Genomic DNA, 25,743 nt, shown 5'->3' with positions numbered 1-25,743 from the left:
TCTTCGTCAGATATTTATTTGACTTTGGTTCAAACGTGCTGTTGTAAACAGTAATAGTTACTGTTATATAATATTTCGAGAAAGATCTCTTCGTCAGATATTTATTTGACTTTGGTTCAAACATGCTGTTGTAAACAGTAATAGTTACTGTTTACAACAGCACGTTTGAACCAAAGTCAAATAAATATCTGACGAAGAGATCTTTCTCGAAATATTATATAACACGGATATACCACCAGACAGACTTTCCCAGGTGACCAATGTGCAAATATAAATATAATGCATATAAGAAATATATGAATATGTACACATGTATTTGTAAGTTCTATTAATAAAACTTTCTCACCTGCTTCAGCTTGTGTCTTTCCGTTACCTCGGCATTGTAACACCTTCTACAATTCTATTTAACTACATACTATACAATGCTTCACACTATACAATAATTCGCTTGTCCACTAATCCCTGTGGTTTAATGGAAACATCTAATCTCGCCTGGTAGGCTAACTAAAAAAAAAAAAAAAAAAAAAAAAGTGTTGCACTATTCATATTATATTACCATTTTTTAACCGTTACTTTAACAACCCTTTTTTTACTGGCTCCAAGACAAGAGAATAACCAAACCCAATTAGTAGGATTTCCAGTTTCTCTGTGGAACCACAGGTATTAATGACTCGCGGAATTGTTGTATAGCGTCATTTCTAATACAATTCAGCAGTCTGATCATTTCGCTTCTCTCAAAATAATTCCTGATAAATTATATCAAATGTATCCGTTCTAAAAAAGGGTTCGATAAATAAACTGGTGAATATTTAGAAATCATAAAACATATTGCATATATTTTTATTCCTTTATAGAACGGTAGTTTTGTAAGTAAGGTAGGTATATCTATAATAAATGTAAATGCTTACATTATATATATATATATATATATATATATATATATATATATATATATATATATATATATATATATATATATATAATTCCAGGTTAATATTTCCCAGTGGAATAATAACCAATAGAAGTTTTAACGAGGTTAATGCAAGAGTGCTCAATACCGAAGTAGGAAAAAATATACGTTTTATTTGTTTTTACATGAGCAATAATATGCCGCTACAGATTAATGATCATGTTTCGGTCAGCTAGTTATTAGTAACTAGAGACCTCTTCAGGCGATATAGGTTATACAAAAGCGACATATTAATGCTTATGTAAAAACAAATAAAAAGTATATATATATTCAATGGACACTACATATTATTTTGATCATCCATCATCGGTAACTGTGGTTTCATGGAAACATCGGAAACTCAACTAAAAGAGTTAAAAATATGAAAGGTGACAGATGCATGAGCTCATGTAACATATGCACATATACTAATGTAATATTAAAATCACTAATATATACACACACACACACATACACACACACACATACATATATATATATATATATATATATATATATATATATATATACATACATATTGCATATATATACATATTGCATATATATACATATTTATAGTTAAATATATCAATATTGTGTGTATATGTATATGCATATGTATCATGCAAATATATCAGTATTATGTATATATATGTGTGTATGTGTATATATATGTATATATATGGTTCAAATATATTAGTATTGTATATAAATACACACACACACATTTTATATATATATATATATATATATATATATATATATATATACACATGGTTCAAATATATTAGTATTGTATATAAATACACACACACACATTTTATATATATATATATATATATATATATATATATATATATATATATACACATGGTTCAAGTATATCAGTATTGTATGCATATATATACATATATATAGTGTTCAAATATATCAGCATATATATATATATATATATGTAAGAATTTTTTTCATAAGTATATAACTCTAAATGTCTCTCAAATGTGTTAGTAAAAATATTCTCAAGGTGCAAAATATCGCGAGTGCAATTAGAATGAGCAAATTTGAAAACTTTGAAAAGTTAAAAAGAAAATTTTTTCAGCAATGTTCATAAATTCAATGTATGGCAAGAGCAAACCTCCGCTACAGCAGAGAAAAACCAAATCATGTCATGCATACACACACGCACACACTCACCCTTTCACACACTCACACACTCACACACACACATACATACATACATACATACATACATACATACATATATATATATATATGTATATATATATATATATATATATACATATATATATATATATATATATATATCAGTGGTAACTCCAGCAGTCAGGCTACTTTGGTTATTTAGAGTGAACCTGACTTTATCTGCCTGACAATTTTAATTTTTTTATTTTCCAGAAACATAAATTGCTTAAAACATCGGAATTAAATTCATTTTTTAAGTGAAAAATATTAACATAGTCAGGTTAGAAAAAATTATTCTGATTTGATTCTCCAAACCTAAAAAAAAAAAAAAAATGAATGAAACGATCGTCTCAAATATAGTTACCAGAAATTATATAGAACGTTTTGAAAACATCATTTCTGAATTATTCTTTGAGCCAAAGAAATAAGAATAAGCGTGAGTTACCACTGATAAAGGGAGGTTATAAAGTTCATTCACTTTTATTTTAAATAATTATATCTTGGGAACTATACATGATAGCTTCAATATGTGAAAGGATAAGAAAAAAAAGAGAGTGTAACACTGGGTGTATCAGAATTTTTGTAGGAATTTTTGATACTCCTAACACGAAACTGCGAATAAAATATAAAAAACTCATAATTTCTTTTTTAAAAGTGGGTTGTTTATTTTCTTTATGGATTATACTTCCAAAATGAACTATTAAAGTTGTATAAAAAGTAATAGAAATATTATTTTTTTATTTTTTAAAAAACAGTAATGAAATTAATTGAATTTTACGAGTTCAGTATTTTTCAATTTTTAAACTATCAAAAAGTCTATCAAAATTTTTCTATTGATTCTATTTTTACGATATTTTCAGGGTCAATGTGAAATTTTATGCTCTTTCCAATAAACCGAATATAATATTTTAGACAAACGTTGTTTTTTTTAAATTCATGCCCCCATTTTGAAATGTCTATTAAAAAGTAAATAATTAATTTACTCACCAAAGTTTTATATATCACAAATTGAAGATAAAAGATCAATAAATAATATATTCAAATTTAAAACAAAAAAGTAATGATTTTTAGAAATTTACCTGTAAAGAAGTGTTTTTTTAGAAATTTACCTGTAAAGTCCGAAGTTTAAAACCTTTTTTTTTTAATCACGTTGTTTTTTTTTTTGTTTGTTTGTTTTTTTTAATGAAACCTTGGTCCTTGCTCCTTTAATTGAAAAAAAAAAATAGGGCTTGAATTACATTTTTCGAGTAGCTATAAGCTTGGAAAGACAGGGGGTCGAATTATTCAATATTTTTCACGAATTTTCTGACACAGCTATTGTAACGTATATTTCAAAATACCTACTACTATTAGAACCATATGACTTAATGTTCGTATTGTGTTATGAACTGACTGGGAGGGTATGGCGGTTCAGGGTCAGCGACACAGACCGACGACCTTGGCTTCTCAAGTTCGCATCCAGTTTGTTCCACAAAAAATCACTTTTACTTTGAATGTTGGTAACCTTCACGTGGTTCCTTCCATAAAGTACCTGATGTCTTTCTAGAAATAATTCTGACTAGAAAAATATTGGGGAAATCAATGCCAACAATAGAATCTTCGGATTCTTACGATATAGTATGGATCAAGTGCCCGGACTGCCCGGCTGCCATGCACATGTAAACCAATTAGAGATGGTGATGGTCCAAGAGATAGGCAACAATGCTACTTAACAATTTTTGAATCCAAAATCTTGTCGCTTTCATCCCCCCACCCGGCCCAAAAGAAAATGAAATAAATAAATAAAATCATAGGCTAAATAATAGGCTAAATAATAGGTTCAAATAATAGGTTAAACGAATAGGAATACTAAAATGAATAGACACAATCAGTTTATAAATGGTGTTTTTACAAATTCATTCTATCATGTATAGTTTCAAAGTTGTACATATTTAAAAGTGTATGTGGAATTTATAAACCGTTTCCCTCATATATATAATATACACACTCAAAGTATATTTAGGCAGCAGACTTTTCTTTAAGCATGTTTTGCTGTATAAGAACAACAATGAACTTTTTAGCCTTTTTCTTTTTCTTTTTTTTATCAGTAGTTTTTCTTTTGTTCAAACGGATACCGATTTTTTTTTCTTGTTAATGGAATAAATAAAATTTCCAATTCATGTTTGGATGTTTTTATTAACATTATCCTAAAGAACTGACCACTAACAAAAGCATAGCATTCGAATCTAGCCGTAATATCTTGACCACATACAATAGTCATGACACAATATTCTATGTATTAGTACTATGTAACAAACACTGGCGCACGAAAAGAAAAACAAAACCTTTTTCATAACAAAAGCGAAAAAGGTTTATTTAATTTACTTACATCGTTCAGTGTGTGTGGAAAAAAAGTTGGATATGGTTGTTGTGCTGGTGGTGGTTACTGATCATCTATCGAATATTATGTTTGTGTCTTCATTTATAGGTATACTATCATTTTACCCCCCCCCCTAAAAAAAATGACAGTCCGACTGCCAAAGATGAAATGTGAAAAATTAATTCAAGAATACCTATTTAAAAATAAATTGTTCCCAAATCGAATAAAATGTCATGAAACGTCATATACAAGGTCCATTTTACATACTGGCATGTGCTGGACTGCTTTTAAAAATTGACTTCTAAATTAATCTATCCCTGGCCAGATCTTCATTTATCCCTCCTTCCCTCAAATCCATTCTTATCACTTCAATCCCATATTTTTCCCCACCTTCCGCTGAGAATTTACCCTACCACCTGAACTCTTTCCCAAGAACTTTCAATGTGACCATACCAACAAAGTCTTCTGCAGACATCTATCTATACTGCCCAGATTTAACCCCTCCCGAGCTTATCTTAACTGTTTTTAACACTTACATAACAAATCTTTCGTGTCATACTCATACAATTTCTCTCCATGCAACGTATGTCCAACCCTCACTAGCCAGGTTTCATTTCAATAGATCGTCACACTGCATACACCTGCCTGGATTATTTATTAAAAACAAACAAACAAATTTAAATTGCTATAGAATGTAAATAAGTTTAAATATACGTTGTAATTGTCATAGTGACATAACGACTAAAATTCAACATTTCCGGTTATGTTCAGCAGTAATCAGAGGTAAATTATGAAAATCTGTTTCTGCTATATCATGTTGTCGTCGCCAAGGGCTTTGTTTGGACAATAAACATATTTTTCTTTTGTTTATTCAACTGTTAGGTGAAATAATAGTTAACAAAGAACTTCCCTCCCCATATTAAGAATGTCTTTCTAAATGATAACGTTATTATTCAGAAAGCCATTCTTAATATAGGAAGGAGAGGGGACTTTGTTAAAAATATTTCCTTTGAGTATTTGCAAAAAAAAAAATAAATAAATAAAAGCATTCCAATTATAATAAATAAATAAATTAATAGTAAAAAATAAAACTCAAACTTTCCAATGAAAGAAATCAGTTTCTTATGTGTTGTCCTAGATTTTTGTATGAAAACTGATTGTCACAATTCACTGTTGATTGCCGAACATGTTCTTAATCGGAAGTGGCAAATCTCGGTCGATATGCAATTATAGGTTTTAATTTATCTAAAAATATTTACTTGGCAAATATTTTTATGGTAAGAAGCCAAAGAAGACGCTAGGTAATCAATCGTGGAAATTCCAGGGTGCGTTACTTATTGATGCATAATTCTTTGAAAATGTGTTAAGTAGTTAAATGCGAATGGAGAAATAATGGAGCTAAAATATTGAATTGGAAATTTTCTTCATCCCATTAGTAAGAAAGAATCGGTATTGGTGAGAGAACAGAAAAATCTCGCAAGAAAAAAGACTAAAAAATTTCTTTGCTGTTCATATTATTTTTTAATACGTGTTTGTTACACTGTGGTTGGCGTTAGTTTGTTAGAAGTTTAAACGAAAATCCTCCACAGATGAAAATAGACACAGAATGTCTCAATTTACTATTGCTTCAACAGGAGGGCAAAATTAGAAACATGGTCGGGTTTTAATCTTGGGAGAGAGTGTCATACAGCTTAAAAAAAATGATTTGGACAAAAATAAAAATTTTCTTGGTCAAAAAAGATTTCCTCTTTTCCGAGCAAACACAAAGCAGGTACTACACTCTGATCCCAGCCCCAAAGTTAGGAAGTGCTGGAAAAACTTAGTCTTCATAATGTCTACCTTATTCAATTTTAATATATTTAAAAGAATGAATGCTGCCTAACTATACAATATATATATATATATATATATATATATATATATATATATATATATATATTGTATATATATGTGTGTATGTATGTATGTTTTTGTATAATAGAGGATGTTACAAAGTCTCCAAAGATGATGTGTTTTATTTCATTTACTGGGAGATTAAGGAGGGGGGTCACTGGAACAGCGGCCTAGATAGCCAATCGGAGCAAAGGGAGCCTGAGGCACAAGCTACACACTGGACAACTCTCTTCGTACCGTGCAGCTTTTTTCGTTTTTGTTTGTTTATTTATTTATTTTTTTTCACACACTTGTAAGGGCAACTCAGAGTAAAATGCAGGTCTGTAAAAAAAAAAAGAACATCTTTTAAAGTCAGCCATATTGCTTAATGTTATCATCTATTTTTCCTCTTTTCATTTTTTGATGAAATTTTTTTTAAAATGGTATTTTGAACATTTCTTATTTGTATTATATATGCTCATATTTCTGATCATTTTAAATACAAACTTTCTGTTAAAAAAAAAAAAAGAGCCCTGATATTAATCTACTGATGGGTGTTTTCTAATGTGGTTTTCTCTTTTATATTTTTCAATTGCTTGACTTTTACATTAATTTTTTTCTATACATAAGATATTAGCAAGGAGACCCGACATTGCCTGGGATTGAATGATGATCAACGAATGTTTCACACTCCCATATTTTTTATTGTCATCGAAATCGATGAAATCACCTATTTTTCAATGAAATCGAGAGATTACCTGCTCGATTATTAATACTTAGCAAAGACATTCCAATAGGAAGCCTATCTAAGAACACTACCAGGCATATAAAGTACCTTTTGTGTGAAATGAAATTTCATCAAAATCAGCCCAACCGTTTCCGAGTCCATAGGAACTCTTTCTCTCTCTCTTATACAGACAAAGTTCCTTGTTATCTCTACTTTTATATAATAATAGAGATAAATATTAAAAAATACATGCATCTTACAGTTATATATATTTTTATAGCCTAAGATGGTACCATAACGAACATATACACTGCCTCCTTCCTCAAAAGAAGAGGTAGCACATGTGAGGACGATACCACGATGAAGGAACATATATTATACTACTCCTCCCCCCAAACGAAAAGGTAATACTTGGGAGTGGTCTCATGGCAATAGGAAAGATACTATGCTATCACTCCAAATGTTGTAATGGTCCAGAAAACAGATACTACACTATCTCTTCCTCCCCCACCCCCACCCCCAAAAATGAGGAGGCAATGCTTGGAAGGATGGTCTCATGACAACTAAACAACTATTACACTAACCCCCTCTCTCTAAATTGAGCATTGAAAGATAATACAATAGCACAATTAATAGAATTAGGTTTGATTTCATATTATAAGGATATATAATATTTTATGCATCAATTTTTAGTATTTACTTAAACAGTGCTCAATACGTGAGTAGAGCTAGATAGTAAATTACCATATAACTCTCTCTCTCTCTCTCTTTCTCTCTCTTTATATATATATATATATATATATATATATATATATATATATATATATATTTCCTTTTGATGGATTGATTGTTGCTATTTCTTCTGATGAGTTAAGGGCAAAATAGATTCACTGATTGATATAATAATTAAGTGATTGATTTTGCGTTACGAAACAGATACTGTCAAAAATTGTAAATGTCAACTGAATTAAAGGAATAAATTATAAGATGGTCAACATCATGAACTTTGGAATATAGACTTTTGTCATTCATTCACTATATATATATGAGAGAGGGAAAGACAGAACTAATAGTCTATTTTCGGCTTCAGACAACAGAACAGATACTACACTACTCTCTCCCTTGAATAGAGCATTGGAAGATGATACAATAATATCAGTAATAGAAGTAATAGTATAGTTTCGTTTCAGGCAGACAGATGTCAAATCTCCATTAGTAATAACTGTATGTGTGTGCAGTTGTATCTCAATGTAATGTAAACTAAGTTCAAAGAGGTATATAGCGAGGTAACAATAGCGATAGGACTGTTTAAGATACAGAGGTAGATATGATATGTCAGAACAACAAGCACAGTTCGTCATCCAATAAAGTAATATCCATCAGTTTTGAATTACGATGTCACAAATTATCACATTTTTCATTTAAAAGAAATAATTTTTCACATGATTTCAATAAACATTGGAAAATTTTTGAAAACTGTACCCAGGTTTCTTTTTTCTTTTTATTACAAAGGAGCCACCACTTATCAAGGCCCGGAGGCCACTCGAGCATAAGGGTTAATGAGTGGGACAATATCGTAGTAATCATTAGTAGTGCAAATTTGGTAAACTGGATTTCTTATAACGCCTCAAGTTTTTTTTTTTTTCTCCATGCTAATCTTTAAATCAGCTCAAGCGTTAATGTTTTAGAATTTTCAAGGTCGGGATTGATAAATTACCTCTGCCAAGGAGGTTATGTTTTCAGTTCAGTTTCAGTTTGTTTGTCATTATGTTTGTTTGTTTGTGTCCAGCCTAGTGTCCAAATCACTTGACCAATTGTCACCAAACTTAGTCCAGATATCGGTTATGATCTAACTTAGATGTGATTTAATTTGTGGACATCTAGATCAAAGATCAGTGTCACTTTTAGTGATTAATTTGATTCTGTTTATTGTACTCACTACTTGGCCCATATTGTAGCCCCAATTTAATTTTTTCCAAATATAATGTATCTGATGCTCTTTAATATGGCAACATTTCAGCCTGATTAAATGAAATGGTTTTTGAGTTGCCATTGCATAACTTCAACAATACTATAGATGAGTAAGGCTCAAATCAAACTTTAGCTCATCTTAACAGTTTCACGACTGACTTATTTTCTTATTTCTATTATGTTATTTTCACTTATTATCGCCTGTAGTAATTGATTTACAATAAGTTCTGACAGTCTTCTGGAAGTTGAAGGTTCAGTTCTTACTAAATGATAATATAACAATTCTGAATTTTCGAGATGAGGGCTGATTGTTTATATTATTTGTTTTGATTGGACTATTGTTCTCATCTTGAGTAATACTTGCGCAACGTTTCGGTCAGTTTTGCCTTCGACTGTCTTCAGGCATGTTAGTTGTTATCTTGGAAAAGAAAGGAAAAAGTTACTGGCTCTGTAGATATTTTCGTATTCTTGAAGTTGGTCTCTGTTTTATGGCTGCGGTTTTGTATGTATGAACCAATTTTTTCACACCTACGAAACCACAGCCATAAAATAGAGACCAACTCCAAGAACACGAAAATATCTATAGAGCCATTAACTTTTCTTCTTTCTTTTCCAAGACAACAACCAACACGCCTGAAGACAGTCAAAGGCCAATCCAACAGAAACGTCACATAAAAAACACTCAATATGAGAACAATAGTCTGATCAAAACAAGTAATATAAAAATAATATAATTAATTAACACGTCTGCTCAATTGTGGCTGATGGAATAAGAACAATCTAGCCCTAAGAATTAAATAAACAGGTCAGATTGAAATTCTGCATAATTTCCGTGATAAAACAAAGACTATTAAAACTTCCTGACTGAAATTTGATAGACAAGTCAGATATATGAAACTGCAATTTATTTGTACGAAATATGGCTGACTTGCATAAGGGATTGTGAATTTTATTAACGATTCTATAAGATGACATTTTTTAGACAATCATCCGATATTTCAATCCCAGCAGAAACATAATTGCCTTTTTACAAAAAGTGCGCAAAATAAAGATTTCACAGCTGAAGTTATGAGTTTAAAAAAGTTACAACTTTTTTAGAGTGAATTCCGAATTCATGAAAAACATTCTAGAGTAAATTCTATAGGGAGGTTGTGAGTTCAATCTCTGGCGAAGGAACATAAAAAAATGGGTCAATACCGAGTGACATTGTTCCTATTTACTTGCCTCCCCACGAGGGCAGAGCTAGACACAAGATCGGGTTTTAATGTGGAGAATATTCAGCTCCCCAAAAAGAGACATTCTAAGTTGGAACAAAAATTTAAATTGCTCAGTCTACAAGATCTTCTCCTTCACTAATCGAAGACAGAAAAGCTGAAGTGTAGTATCAAAACAGATACTACACTTTGATCCTATCCAAAATTGTTTAAAGGTTGAGAGATAAATGAGTGCATAAATAGAAGAGAATGCCTTGCAGTTGAGGTAGATACATGCATATGAGGAAGGGGTTGCAGTAACAAAAAATGTATATACAAAAGAGAGGTAGACTATAAGGTAGTGGTGTATCACTGAGAAGTGAGGTAGTTGGAGGTGTCTCAATGGTTGAACTGATTTCCAAACTACAAACATCTAAACTAAAGACATTCAATAGATTTTTCTTCATGTGCAAATTTACGATATCACAGGTATTTTATAGAGACAAGTATAAAAGTAATTATATATATACATATATATATATATACATATATATATATATATATATATATAATTTTCATTATTATTTATTATTATTTATGTAAATACAATCATATCTTGCTACAATGAGCAGACCGTTTCGATCATAAGTGATCTCATCAGATAAGAAGAGTTAAAAATTAAAAAGGGTTGAAGACCATTTTCAATTTTAGAAGAAAGAAAATATACTCTGCCATGACTGGCGGGAAGCAAGGTTAATGTTCTATATATATATATATATATATATATATATATATATATATATATATATATATGTGTACTCTTGGAAGCTTCTTTAAAACCTATTAAAAACTTGTCCTTCGTTGGAACATTATTTTGTCAGTTAATTAATCTCCCGTATTGCTGAATAGTTTTACTTACATGAAAAAACAATATTATCAATGTTATTAAAGGGATCATCAGTTGTTTACCATGAAAATCGGTTTCGGGGATTTAAAAACAAAACAGTATATTAAATCATGCCTCCTCAGCAGTGTTGATCTCACATCACCTTCCTTAAAACACATGAACAAAATTATTTTTAATACTGGATATAGTTTGTTCCTCCACATAAATTTAGGCTAACCAATTCATTTCATTTAAAAATATACTATATATAGGGAGAGTAATTAAGCTACACAAAATTTTCCATGTTTCATTCTTATGAGGACTCATCAGCCTAAAATGCATTTTAGCCTGATGACTCCTTAGGAGGGTGGAATGCAGAAAATTCTATCTAGCTTAACCATCATATATATTTTTATAAATTACCACCTAGCTCTACTCACGTATTGAGCCCTGTTGAACTAAATACTGAAAACCGATGAATAAAATATCATATCATTTTATAAAATTTCATAGGCTACATGAATAATAATAATAATAATAATAATAATAATAATAAGAAGAAGAAGAAGAAGAAGAAGAAGAAGAAGAAGCAATAAACAAGATGAAAACAACTAGAAGAGGATGGGAAAGAAAAAAATGTGACCAGTAAGGAGAGACTCAACAAGAAACAGGAAGAATTGAAGGAAAAAATAACAGCAAAAGAAGAAAGATTAAGACGATACCGATACGAATCTGAACAGTGCAAGAAAAACAAGACCTTTGAAAATAATGAAAGCCTATTCTACCAAATGTAAATGGAGGAAAAACAAAAACAGAACAACCAGTCCCGACAGAAATGAAACGCTATTGGAGCCAGATATTGGAAGAACGAAAAGAACATCATAGAAAAGCAGAGTGGTTGAAAGAAATGAAAAAAGAGTCACAGCAAATCGAAGAAGGAACAGAGAATGAAATCAACAAGGAAACCCTCAAGACAACTCTACGAAAAATGGCCAACTGGAGTGCACCAGGTCATGACGGAATATATTATATGCCTATTGGTTTTAGAAATTTACAACACTACATGAAAGGCTAGTTCAGCAACCGAAAAGATGCATCCATGAAGCATATGTATCAGAATGGATGACCAAAGGTATAACCACACTGGTGCAAAAAGACACAGAAAAAGAGACCATCCCCAGCAACTACAGGCCTATAACCTGTTTACCTACAATGTGGACAAATTTATCTGTACTTTCATAACCACGGACTACTCCCAGAGGAACAGAAAGGATGCCAAAAAGGAAAAAAGGAACACATGACCTACAATACATAGACCAAAGGATTCTGAAGGATGTCAAAAATAGGAAAAAGAACTTAGCCATGGCATAGATAGACTACAAAAAAGCAAGATATTTGTGTTTTGCATCTGTGGCCATATGAGAGATAACAATTTATTCAAGAGAATGTTTGTATGATGAATATTTACAGGGGAAGGAGTTTAATGCTAGATTGATTGCTATGACATTCATCCGCTCCTGACAAATGTGTGTAAATTTGATTGAAAATAACTATTGTGAATATAAATACAGTATCTACATCCCTCCCACTGTAGGAAAATTTGACAAAAGGCTGGAAAATGGGGGGGGGGGGTAATAAGCCAATGCACAAGAGGCCTCACAAAATATGTCTCAGCAGCCCCGTCAGCATTCCCTGATAGGTGATTAACCATAAACTAACCTCTTCTCAAAGAGAGCCTGGGAGAGTATATCTATTAGAACTACCCAGAATAAATACCTCAGCAGGGTTAGCAGATGCTACAGCCGCCAACTCTCTGCTGGACTGAGTATTAATGTATAACTATTTGACCGTAAGTACGACAATTTGAAGGGAGGTGAACGTGGCATTCGGAAATCTGCTTGAGTATGGGTTACAGCTGGTTTGATGAGTGACAAATATATTGATGAATCATTTATTAGGCAATCGGTATTGTTAGGACTCTTTTTTTTTTCTTTAAGCAATATGGCTTCATCAAAATATTGGGCAAAGTTTAAACAGAGAGAGAGAAAAAACAATGACTGTAAACAAAAACAAAAAAAGAGAGAGAGACACTTTCCGTTCAAGACCACTTTTCTTTAAAGACTCATTTATTTTCTATTCATTCGATGACACTTTTAAAGGCAGCACTTATTTTACCTTTCAAAGTTGTTATTGTTCTTTCAGCTACACAAACACTTTAGACGATGAGTTCATTCTAACGTTGTTGTTCTAAAATATTTTATTGGTTTTTATGTTTCAGATTTTTGGAGATTAGGAATAATTTGAATTTATTTGGATTATTTGAACTACTGTTCTTATCTCGAATGTTATTGTCATAACATTTTAGCCAATTTAACCTCCAAATTCTTTCAGTGCATCTTGCTGAACTCAGGAATCTTTATCAAATTTAAAACTGAACCCTTTATTTAGTTCACGGGGGTAGTTTGTTGTTATTCCTTCAGCCATGACTCAAAAGAAGTATGATCTCACAGTGCAACAAATCAAGTGCTTGAAGGTCCAATACTCAGTACAAGCGATACAAAGGATATTATAAATATTACTTGAGACTTTTTTTTAACTATTCATGGTTGACAAAACTAGCAGCAATCTATCCTTGAGAAGTAAATAAAAAGGTTCAGTTTGAAATTTTGTACAGATTCACGAATTCAACATAAAAAAATTATTGGTTTTGTTTGGTTGATAGCGCATCAACCATTTTTTGATTGTTTGATGCTGAAACACAATATTTATTGTAAATGATTGCATACGATTGATTGAAAACAAGCTGTTATTTTACTCTGAGATTGGGGAAGGGAAAATGAGGAAATAAATTTTGGATTCATACCTTGCTAAATGTGATTAGAAATCGACGTTGCTGATTCCATAATCAGAAATTGTATCCATTATGCTGATCAAGCACGTCTTAATCTATCTATTGTAAATAATTTTATTCAATTAGATTCATTTAAAATAAATTAAAGTTTGATTGCAACAAAAGTGAAGATTTATTATATAACTCAAGAGTTTGAATGCAAAATGCGATAAACACCGTTTTCAAAATTATAAAACAATCATTACAAAGTAATATAATATTACAACAGTATCAACCTCGCAAATTATGTTTTATATAATGCGATACCATCGTAATTTCTTTTTGTTTTCAATTAAGATTGTTATATTCTGGGACCCTATGCAAGTAAGTAGCGATTATGTTAACTAGTATGAATATTGGCAAAGGTTACATTAGTACATGTCGGAAATAGATTCAGCTTTAGATGGCGCAGTTGAAGCGAGAAAAAAAAACTCGCTCGACAAAACGTGCTATAAATAAGTGAACATGATGGTGATAGAAAGATCGTCATGTGTTTGAGGAAGAACAGAGTTTTTCTAGTCAGCCCAAGTCAGAAAGCGGGATAGATAAGATGTGCCTGACAATGTAGAAATCTTAATCAATGTTAGCTTGAGACTCTGACCGTGCATCACCATCATTAAGACTGAGTTAGAAAAACAAGTTAAGAAATTGAAGTAAGAAATAATTTGCATGGTCTCTCCCCCAAAGACTAAATAAAACATTTGGAAGTTCAGCAAGTTTTCATTGTGTTTTCATGCATGAGTAACTTTATTGTAAATTAAACTGAAGACTAGCAACCACGCGGGAAACATAGCCCGCACATGGAAAAATGACAAGACATTATTCTATTGTTTTTTTTTTATCACTCACAGGTGAGAATGACATGTACACCCAACGCGTTGATATAACGATGATGAGCGGATTTTGTTTAACATTGAAACTGTTACAAATTAGACAGGAGCATGTTACTCCCTTTTCCAACACTAGAACCACTAATCATCACTTTAGTCTTCGTAGCATTTACTATAATACCATTACTTTCCATAGCATTCTTCTAAGTGCTTAACTTAAAATGTAGGTAATCTATTATTTTATAGGTAAACCCCAGTAGTCCAGTAAAAATGTGGCTGAATCTTAGACAAATTGCTAAAAAGGTTTTTTTAACTTGCATATTGGGGACGAATAACTTCTCTTTCAGATGAAAACAAAAAATGCCACGATTATCCTTGCTGAAAAGGGGTCAGTGGCTGCTTTCCTTAAAATCCAACTTAACAATATTAAAATTTGGAGACATAAAATTCCTGACATTTCCTGACAAATATGTTCATTATTCCTGACAAAAATAAACGCTTATCCTGACAAAAAAACTTTTATTAAATTTGAAATAAAAAAATATTTTTTGCACGAAAACCAACACAGAGCCCACCCCAAGTTAGCTTGTCATTTTCTTGGTGTTTTAAACTGTAATGATAGGCACCTGCATGTGGTGTGATTGAAGTGGAGGATCCCAAGATAAAACACTAGAAATGCACGTGTCAAATTGTATTACATAGAGATGACATCACATGTTTGGTGAATAGAACAGATTTCTAGTAGGCCAATCATTGGGAGCGATACATATGAGAGGTGTACCTGATAATATAGAAATCTAAACGAACCTTACCTCAAGACTCTGTCTATGTGTCGCCATCCTTAAGACTAAGAAAATTAAGTAAATGAGTAATTAGTGACCTGGTCTCTCCTCCCCAAAGAATAATCTCTCTAAATAAAACCTTTGAAAACTCCAATAAGTTTTCATTGTATTTTCATGCATGAGTAGTTATTCATCTTTGAACAGAAAGATCAAAAACCACGAGGGGATCACGGCCCATGCATGAAAAAGCGGCAATCAAAAGAATGGAAGACCAGCAACCGCGCACGTATCTATAAAAGAAACTTTATTTGATTTATCTGCTTACTTGATCGCTCACAGGCGAAAACATACACATGCAAAAAATGCACATTTATGTACACAATGATGTGCGAACGGTTTGTTTAAATTTTAAAATGTTAGCAAATAAACTTTTAGTCAAAATCTACATTTGATATAGTCATCCTTTTAGAACTTAACGTCTCAATTGAAAGAAGTTGGATTTATCACATTCTGCATTCAAACTCTTTAAATTATTAGTGAAAAAAAAAGCAGTAATTTTCACGTTACAGTAAAAAGTGGTGTTGAACGAAAGAGTGTTTTTATCTTGTTTTTTTTTTGGTGGGGGGGAGGCAAAATGGTTCTAATTCAAACGTTGCCAAATATCGGCCTCACCTTCATCATCTCCTCTCTTGCAAAAAAGTTGACAAGAAATTAACTCTGCATTTTATTTGGCGTTGCCACTTTGTGCGTCTGCGTTACCTTTGGAAGATAAAGTGTGCATACTCTGAAGACCTGTCCACGAACTTGGCTTGCTTTGTTTCACACCACAGGGGAGAGGAGTCGGCACATTTGGCCAGCACGCGCTGGACATTGGGGGCACGGGAAATCCCCTAGACCAGAGATAGTTGTTTTCCCATCCCTGGGACATGTCTTGCAGGTAAGGGGATGTCATCCATGATGATGTCATGGCCGACGCCTGTAGACGCGCTGAGGCGCTTAAAGTCTGCGAGTCCCGGTAACGATCTTTCAAACCACTGGCACTGATCGACGAAGAGCCGAGATGGTGATCGTCTTCGCCAAGCTGCGCACCGTTCAGGTGACTTTCACCGCTCAGCTTCAGATTGCTCCTTGCGAGCAATTTATCTCGATTCATGCTTCCATTATTGTTGCTCAAGCGGTTATCACAGCTGTCGTAGGTCGGGGTGAGTGGTAGCATGGTGGGAGGCTTGCTGTTGGGGTTTAGGTTGAGTTTCGTCACGGGAGCAGTGGTTCCGGTTATGAGCGAAGAGTATTTCTGGGATAGTTCGGAAGCAGTGTGAGTTCTCTGGTGGTGGTTCAGGTTGCCCCGCTGCGAAAAGGCCTTGCCACACACGTGGCACTGGAAGGGCTTTTCACCCGTGTGCTTTCGCATGTGTGTCTTGAGGTTGCCCTGTTGGCTGAATGCCTTCTGGCACACCGTACATACAAAGGGTTTCTCCCCTGTGTGGACCCTCTCGTGGTTCTTCAGGCTGATCTGCAAGGTGAACGCCTTGGGACACATCGTGCACTTGAACAGCTCGCCCGTGTGTGTGCGACGGTGATTGTCTAGGTTGATCTTCTGACAGAACGCTTTGCCGCAGTCTAAACACGAGTAGGGCTTCTCACCAGTGTGTGTTCTCATGTGTATCTTCAGGTTGCCTTGCTGGCTGAACGCCTTCCCGCACGTCGTGCACCCAAAGGGCTTCTCGCCCGTATGGACGCGCTCGTGGTTCCGCCACTCCGTCTGCTGGCAGAACGTCCGATCGCAGAAAGCGCAGTGGTACGGTCGATGACCTGTGTGGATCCGTTCGTGGTTGCGAAGGTTGATCTGCTGGTAGAAAGCCTTCGGGCAGAACGAGCACCTGAACAGATCGCCCGTGTGTATCCGACGGTGATTGTCCAGGTTGATTTTCTGGCAAAATGCTTTCCCGCACGTCTGGCAGTGATAGGGTTTTTCTCCAGTGTGAGTCCTGAGGTGAGTCCGGAGGTTCCCCTGCTGGCTGAACATTTTTGGGCAATACGAGCACTTAAACGGCTTTTCCCCCGTATGAACCCGTTCATGGTTGCGCAGATTGATCTGCAATGAGAATGCCTTGGAACAGAATCGGCAATTGAATAGGTCACCTGAATGGATACGTCGGTGGTTGTCAAGGTTTGTTCGTTGACTAAACGACTTTCCGCATGTCTCGCAATTAAACGGCTTTTCCCCAGAATGGATTCGCGAATGGATTTTCAGGTTTCCTCGTTGGCTAAACGACTTTCCGCACTCTAAGCATGCATATGGTCGCTCACCAGTATGCACCCTCTGGTGGTTAGCCAGATTAGTGCGCTGTGCGAACGTCTTGCCACAAATACCGCAGCTGAATAGCTTCTCCGACGAGGACGAACCTGATGTTGACGCGGCAACATTCACAGAGTTGTTATCCGTAATCTGCGAGCGAATCAGATCAAAATCTTTCATATCCGGTGGAACCGACGGGTTCTGGCTGTGGCTTTGACCACCAGATGAATGCGAATGCGCATGTTGTAAATGCTGTGGATGCGACAGATGTAGCGGGAAAGGTGTCCGGTTACTAAACACCGAATTCGGGCTACAATTCTCAGAACTGCTGGTGTTGTTGTTGTTGTTGTTGTTGCTAGTGTTGCCATACGGCTTCTCCATGCTCACCGGAGCCTGAGAACGGTCGAATCCTTTCAGATCTGGTTGTATCGGGAAAGTTCGACTAAAAAACGAACTGTTGAACGTCTTCTCAAGGTGAGTCATTTCATGGGCCTCCAAATGTGCCCGCTGAGTGAAGGGTTTTTTACAAAAGCCACAGTAATAATATTTCTCAGATAAAGGGTGGCGTTCTCCTTCGTTGCTATGGTTATTACCGCCACTGCTGTTTCCAAGGTGATGGTGTCCACTTCCGCCAAGATTGGTCGATGCTGTACTGGCAATGCTGCCACTATTGACCCGACGAGTGAAACCTTTGCTAAAGAAGTCATAATTAAATGGCTTGTCCATAGGGAGAGGTTTATCTGGACATTTTAAATGGGGGCTTTGATAAAAAGCCTGGCTGTGCATATCAAAATTAAACTGATTGCTAGCCGGGTACAGTGGCTGAACTGGGTACATGATGAAGGGTTTTCTTCAATTGTTTCTTTCACTGTAAAATGTTTGTTGCTCTCGTCTTTTTTTTTTTTTTTTTTTGCTATAAAAATGTATTTTTTAAATTACTTCCAATGGTTAAACATCATATTAACTATATTCTTTTTATTTTTAAATTGTATTAAATATTCTTTTAATCCAATTGTCAAGTTTCCATTGAAATTGAATTTGTTGCAATCACTTATTGGTAGAACTGTCTTTTAATTCTTTATGTTCTTTCACTTTCCACTTTGAAAAAAAAAAACAACTTCTGTTTTCTTTTTCGATTTCCAAATGAATGACTTTTTTTGTATTTATTGAACAAACTTATTTTGTATTTTCAAGATTTTTTTTTCATATTTGCAAATAAATTTCTTTATTTCCTTTCTTCGTCAAAAAAATGATTTCAGTTTTCTTTTTTCACGTTATATTTTTGTTTCTGTTTTGGTTAAAATTTATTTTTAATATTTTTTATTACATTTTTGTTTAAAAAAAATCTTTTTCCATTTTTTTTGCATTTTCAATTTCATTCATGTTTTCAAATAAGTATTTTTTATTTTTCTGTTTTTAAAACTTTTGATTTTCTTTTTTTTTTTCAATTTAAAATATTTTCAAAAATCACAAATTTTGTTTCTTTTTTTTGTTCATTTTTTCCATTAAAAATGTTTCTTATGTTAGATTTACAAACAATAAAGTTCCTATTGATGAAAATATTTTTGTATAACTTCAAGTTTTATTTAAAATCATTTTCATTTTCTTTTGAAAAGAAAAGATTGTTTTTCCCAAATTCCATCTCACACTTCTAGGGTTTTAAACTTGTACAATTAATTTTTTAAGAACAAGAATCGTTTAGATGAGAGATTTTCTTCATTTGTTATTGCAAAGCATCTCAATAAAAGAAACTTCTTAGAAGTTATTTTTGTTCATAAACTCATTTGATTTTCTAAGACAGGTGCATACCAATTGAAAACCCAAATACACCTGATTATAAAATATAATTATTAAAGCATTATAAATTCTTGAATGTTTCCAAAGCATTTTTTGAATGCTTATACGTTTTTGAATATAAATAAAGCATTTTCTTAATTCTTAGAAATTATTTAAGGTGCGCAAAGCATTTTTTGAATGCTTATAAATTGTTGAATGTATGCAAAGCATTTTTTGAATGCTTATCAATTGTTGAATGTATGCAAAGCATTTTCTGAATGCTTATAAATTGTTGAATGCATGCAAAATATTTTCTGAATGCTTATAAATTGTTAAATATATGCAAAGCAGTTTTTAAATGCTTATAAATTGTTGAATGTATGCAAAGCATTTTCTGAATGCGTTAAAATTTTTGAATATTAATAAACCATTTTCTGAATGCTTAGAAATTAATGAATGTCTGCAAAGCTATTTTGAATGCTTATAAATGTGTGAATCTTTGAAAAGCATTCGTTGAACGTTTGTAAACAATTTACTAAATGATCCCAATGGTTGCATGTACTGAAAGCAGTTTTTCAGGGTTATAAAATGTTCAATGTTCACAAAAAAATCGACTGAATGCTTACAATGTAATGCTGACTCATAACTCATTGAATATTTCCTAAACGTCTGTTGAATGTTTAGAATTGATTAAAAGTTTACAAAACATTTGATTGAATGCTTATAAATTGCTCAGTGTTGACAAATATTTGAAACTAAAAAAGCATTGATTGATTGAATGGTAATAAAAGTATGATTTCACATAGAAAAAAAAAGTCAATAATTCCCAGATTCTCAGATGTGACTGTTGACAACTAAATGTGTGAATTGAAACAGTAATGGATGTGGTGCGATAGTGCAGTCAATATATATTATTTGACCAGATAAAGATGCAGATGTATATGAGAAAGCTTAAACTTTAGAATTATGTAGCCCAATTCCGAAGGGAAGGGGACCTTGTCACAAATTAAATAATAAAATTGCAGTAAAGTGTTGATAGATTACTGTACTGTCTGCTTTTCCACAAAACTTTAAACAAGATGGCCAGTATGTTTTATCAAACCACAGATATAATACAAAAGCATAACAAATTCTTCAGTCTTAAAAAAGTATTGGTTGAATGCTTCCAATGTTTAAAAACTTTTATAAAATATTTCCAGTTGATGTTTGTGAAGCATTCTTTTTACACTTATAAAAATTGAATGTTTATGAAGTATTGATTCTCATTTATAAGCTCTTATATAATCAGGCTGATATATATTGGAATAAAAGGTTTACGAATCGATGTTTATAAAAAAACTTTACTTAAATGTTTAGAAATCATTGATTTTGAACGTAGAATTTGTTGAACTTGATTGAACTTTTTATGAAGGTTTTATGGCATATTTATAATCGCATGATAGGGGTTTGGTTTATTAAGTTACATGTTATTGAAAGTTATTTTATATTTTTCTACAGTGTACACATTATTATTATTATTATTATTATTCATTCCTTGGTCCTGGGTTATTCGGCTGAATAAATATTAGATTATAGAGTTGTAGTAATAAGCAGGCTGAAAATTATGTTTTTTTTTCTTTTTTGGATTTAAATAAGAAATGCACAATGTAATACCTTGTTTCTCTTTTTAAAACAATGTTGGAAATAAAAACAAATATCTTTATTTACTTGAATATTTTGTATGAGTCCAAATTATTTTTGATTTCAAAAGTTATCACAGATCCCAGCACTCATATTTAAAAAAAATAATAATTTATTTGGACAATTCGAGAATTTTCAAAATTAACCCAGCCAATTGAAAAAAATGAAAAACAAAAAATATGATTGACGAAGACAAATAATTTTTGCATTAATACTGATCATAAAATTAGGAAGTCATAATTCAGCTGTTAATCATAGAACACTAAAGTAAATTTTTAGAAAGTTTCGTTAATATTATCCCTTTTTCAATCAGATTCTATGAAATTTATTTAAATGTTGACTATAGTTATGGAGAGTTATGACTTTATTTTAAAATAGAATACATATTCAGCTGCATCTCTTATATTTGCTTATTTACTTGCTCCAACAAAATTATTATTCATCTGATAGAACCAAATAAAGGATTAATAACGATGTAACCTTTCATGTATGGATGGCATTAATATGTATTTTAATTTCCAACCAAATTATAATTATAGACTTTCCAAATATTTAAATTAAGAAAAAGATCTTTACTGAAAAAAAAGAAGAAATTATTATGGATAGTGGCTAAGATGTATAATTGTATAATATTTTTAGTTGTAAATAATGTTAAGTACAAAATTCTGTTGAAATAAATTGTTTCTTTCATGTGAGGAAACTGTTTTTGTATTATATATATGTGATCTCCTTTGTGTTTGAGGGTGGGAGGTTTAAGTTTTGAAAGCAATTGAAATAAAAGTTTTAAAAATAAATAAATAAATAAAAACATACAAAAATATAGTTATAATTGTTTAGATTTTGATATGAATAAATTTTAACTGAATTTAATGTGTTCAGATTTTGATGTAAACAATATTTTTGTTGAATAACTAAGAAAAAAATAAAGTAATACTTATTGTATTGTATTGTATTTTATTGTATTGTATTGCACATATTTTGAAAATTTGATTTGTATATAATTTGTGAATTCAATGTTTTAATATTTAAAATCTAGAATTCTAAATACATCTATTTAATCAGAATTTACTGAAATCATAGTGTCATCATGACAGAATTTAATGAAATCGTAGTGTCATAGAAAATATTTTTAAAGAAGAAGCTAAGAAAATTAAAAAAAAATGTTTTCTTACCGGTTTACTGTATTCAAAATTAAACTATAATCTAAGTGTGAAAAATTAAAATAAAAAATTTTCAAGTGCAGTTAAAATGATTTTTGAAAAGTCCCAGAAAAAATTCGCCCCATAAACTAAATTATTTTTTTATTTTTTGTCTTGTTCAATAAACAAAAAAAGTATTATGTATATATTACTTTTTTGTAAATTTTTCCAGCTTATAAGGAATACAAAAATACAGTTAATTTTTTTTGTGGTGTAGAGAAAAAGCTAAAAATTATTTTTTTCATATAAAATAATTAAAAGTTAGAGATATTGTTAATAATCAAATGTATTGTACTGTGATTTAGAGTATACTTTAGCTATTGCCTGATATTCATTTTTTTGTTAATTTTACATATTTTTTTATTTATTATAAAAACCATACATTTATTTACTGCTTTGTGAAAACTTATTTGGTTAGTTTAATGCATTCTAATTGTTTTATAAAAATTTACAACAAAGATATGTGTACATAATGAACATTTCTTAATGAAGATTTGTTCTTCAATTGAATTTGATTTTTACATAAATCTATTCCAAAAAAAAAGCAGAAAATTTAGGTAATATTACATATTATCTCCCTTGTTTTAGAACTCTCTAGTTCATAAATAACTATAAATAGTTATCTATATTTGATGCTTGTCGGTTATTGTAAACGGAATAAAAGTTCCTTAAATATATCGGACACTTGTGCCTTTTATTACATATTAGCTGTCCTGACTCGGCATTGCCCAGTAGTACTTATACTTTTATTAAAGTTTTGCATTTATTTTTATTTTTTTTAAATTTGTCGCTTTTTATCTTATACCAAAATATAATTATTTTTAAATCAATCAGGTACGTTTGCAAAATTATGTTCGAAGACAGAAAAAGGCTCTTTTTCACCTTAAAACATTAAAAAAAATCTTTTCCCCTTAATCTTTAAGCCACAATATAGAAAATATTTGCAAATAGAATGGTGGCTAATAGTAAAACAAAAACAATCAATGAATAAGAAAACAATAAAGATGAATAGTTAATTAATGAAGGTTCTCTTTGTAAAGCAATATGCAAATTAGTTAATCTTACAACATCGATTGCATAAATATGGTATATTAGAAAGCTGTTTTTTTTTTTAAATAAAAAAGGTGTAAAAATTGTAAAACAAATTAAAAATGATGAAGTCTTTTTACAGTGAACTTATACTTATAATTATTTTGGTATTTTTAAGAATTTAATTTAAGTACAAATTAGCATTCAAAATTTGAATATTTCAAGCAGCTGTTATATTTCTCTTTTGTTTTTCACTTGTTTCAACTAAAATTGAAATTCCATTCATTTTTTGTATCTTATTGTTACTTTTAAAATGTCTGTTATTTCTTTAATTTTTTTTTTTTGACACGTTTGTGTATGTGTTAAGCAAGCTATTTTCTTGTTTCATAAAATTCCCATTTACTTGCCTCCCCACGAGGACAGAGTTAGACATAAGGTCGGTTTTTAATGTGGGGAAAATCCAGCACTCTGGATAGGAACAAAAATGAAAAATTGCCTCAATCTAGAAGGATTTCTACTCCACTGATCAAGATCAGAAAAGGTGAAGTATAGTATCAGAACAGATATTACACTTTGATCCTAACCCAAGTTTCTTAGAAATGGTGGTTAACAATAAATATCCGTTGTGGAAACAGTGACAAGATTATATAAATTAATCACCTTGTATAATAGACCTCCAACAACTTCTTTACATTTCGTAAAGCGTTTTTTTTTTATTGTTGTTATTTTTGGAGACTATTTATTTGTCTGTCCACAAAGACACAGTTAGATACAAAGTCTATTTTCTATTTTTTTAATGAAGGGAACATCTATCTTCCTAAAAATGGGCACCCTGGATTGGTACAAAAGTTTAACAAATTGCCTTTAGTACAGAAAACCTCTCCCTTGCCAACCGAAAAAAAAAACCCACAAATATTACACTTTGATCCTAGAACTTTTGGAGTTAGTTTACTTATCAATAAAGTAAGAAGTTTTTATCATTAGCAATTTCAATGTATGTTATTTAAATGAATACAAAATTAAAAAATGAAGCAAAATGTATTCATCAAATTTTTAATAAACATATCTGCAATTTTCCTTTCATATATGTTGTAGGAGTAAGTATTATGTTGCTGCATAAACAAGTATCATTTGAATTTTAGCATCACTTTTACTAAATTTTATTTTTGGAAATTTGATTTTTATATGAAAATAATTAAAGCTTTATATAGCATTTAAAAAACATTGGATGAATTCTGAAATTTAAGAATGTCTAAATTTTGTGACATATGAATGAAAATTACCACTAGCAAGATTTTACATAGTTCTTTTATAGTTACTGCATATTCATTCTTGAAAAGAACCCAGAAGTGTAATAAGTTAATGTCATACGTATTATACCTGCCTTGTTAGAGATTATTTCCCTTAGTTAGAAACTCTCAAAACTAAGATTACCTTCTTTGAATGAAATTTTTTTATAGATATATGTATAAGACTATTTTTATAGATATATGTATAAGACTATTTTACTACAGGATGTAAATCTTTCTATGCAATATTATTCTGCCGTGTTTTTATTTCGCTGAGTTGGACTTATGAGCGAATTTTAGTTTTTATTATAACCCTGAAATTGTTTAGGATTTAAATTTACGGCTCAGATTTATAAGTAATCGTTAAGGTAAGATAATAATTGCAAATGTAAAGTTAATCTGCAGGAATTTTAAAGATTAATCTCTGATGAGATTATTATCACAATCGCTTTTCCTTTTACATATTAGTTTAAGTCCATGTGTTGACGTTCTTGTTAGGTTTTAGTTCAGTCATTAAAAATATCCAGATTATATATATATATATATATATATATATATATATATATATATATATATATATATATATATATATATATAGATAGATAGATAGATAGATAGATAGATAGATAGATTATGAAGAAACAAGTGATTTCATACTGAGAATATCGTTAAACATTAACATTCGATAAGGAACAAGAATTTAAAATCTCTCTCTCTCTCTCTCTCTCTCTCTCTCTCTCTCTCTCTCTCTCTCTATATATATATATATATATATATATATATATATATATATATATATATATATATAT

At 31.4% G+C, this 25,743-nt stretch overlaps 1 protein-coding gene across 1 annotated transcript; it reads right to left on the bottom strand.

Moving 5' to 3' along the window:
- Positions 1-11,790: 11,790 nt before the first annotated feature.
- LOC145242070 (uncharacterized) lies at positions 11,791-22,509 on the bottom strand. The gene has a single exon (XM_080104977.1). It carries the CDS (start codon positions 18,796-18,798, stop codon positions 16,387-16,389), a length of 2,412 nt encoding a protein of 803 aa, XP_079961103.1. The 5' UTR covers positions 18,799-22,509; the 3' UTR covers positions 11,791-16,386.
- Positions 22,510-25,743: the final 3,234 nt, after the last annotated feature.

Source organism: Euprymna scolopes, chromosome 21, assembly GCF_053919585.1.
Source record: "Euprymna scolopes isolate OS-2025 chromosome 21, ASM5391958v1, whole genome shotgun sequence".
NCBI lineage: Eukaryota > Metazoa > Mollusca > Cephalopoda > Sepiida > Sepiolidae > Euprymna > Euprymna scolopes.
The sequence above is the reverse complement of the archived record's forward strand: the minus strand, read 5'-3'. Positions and strand labels throughout refer to the sequence as shown.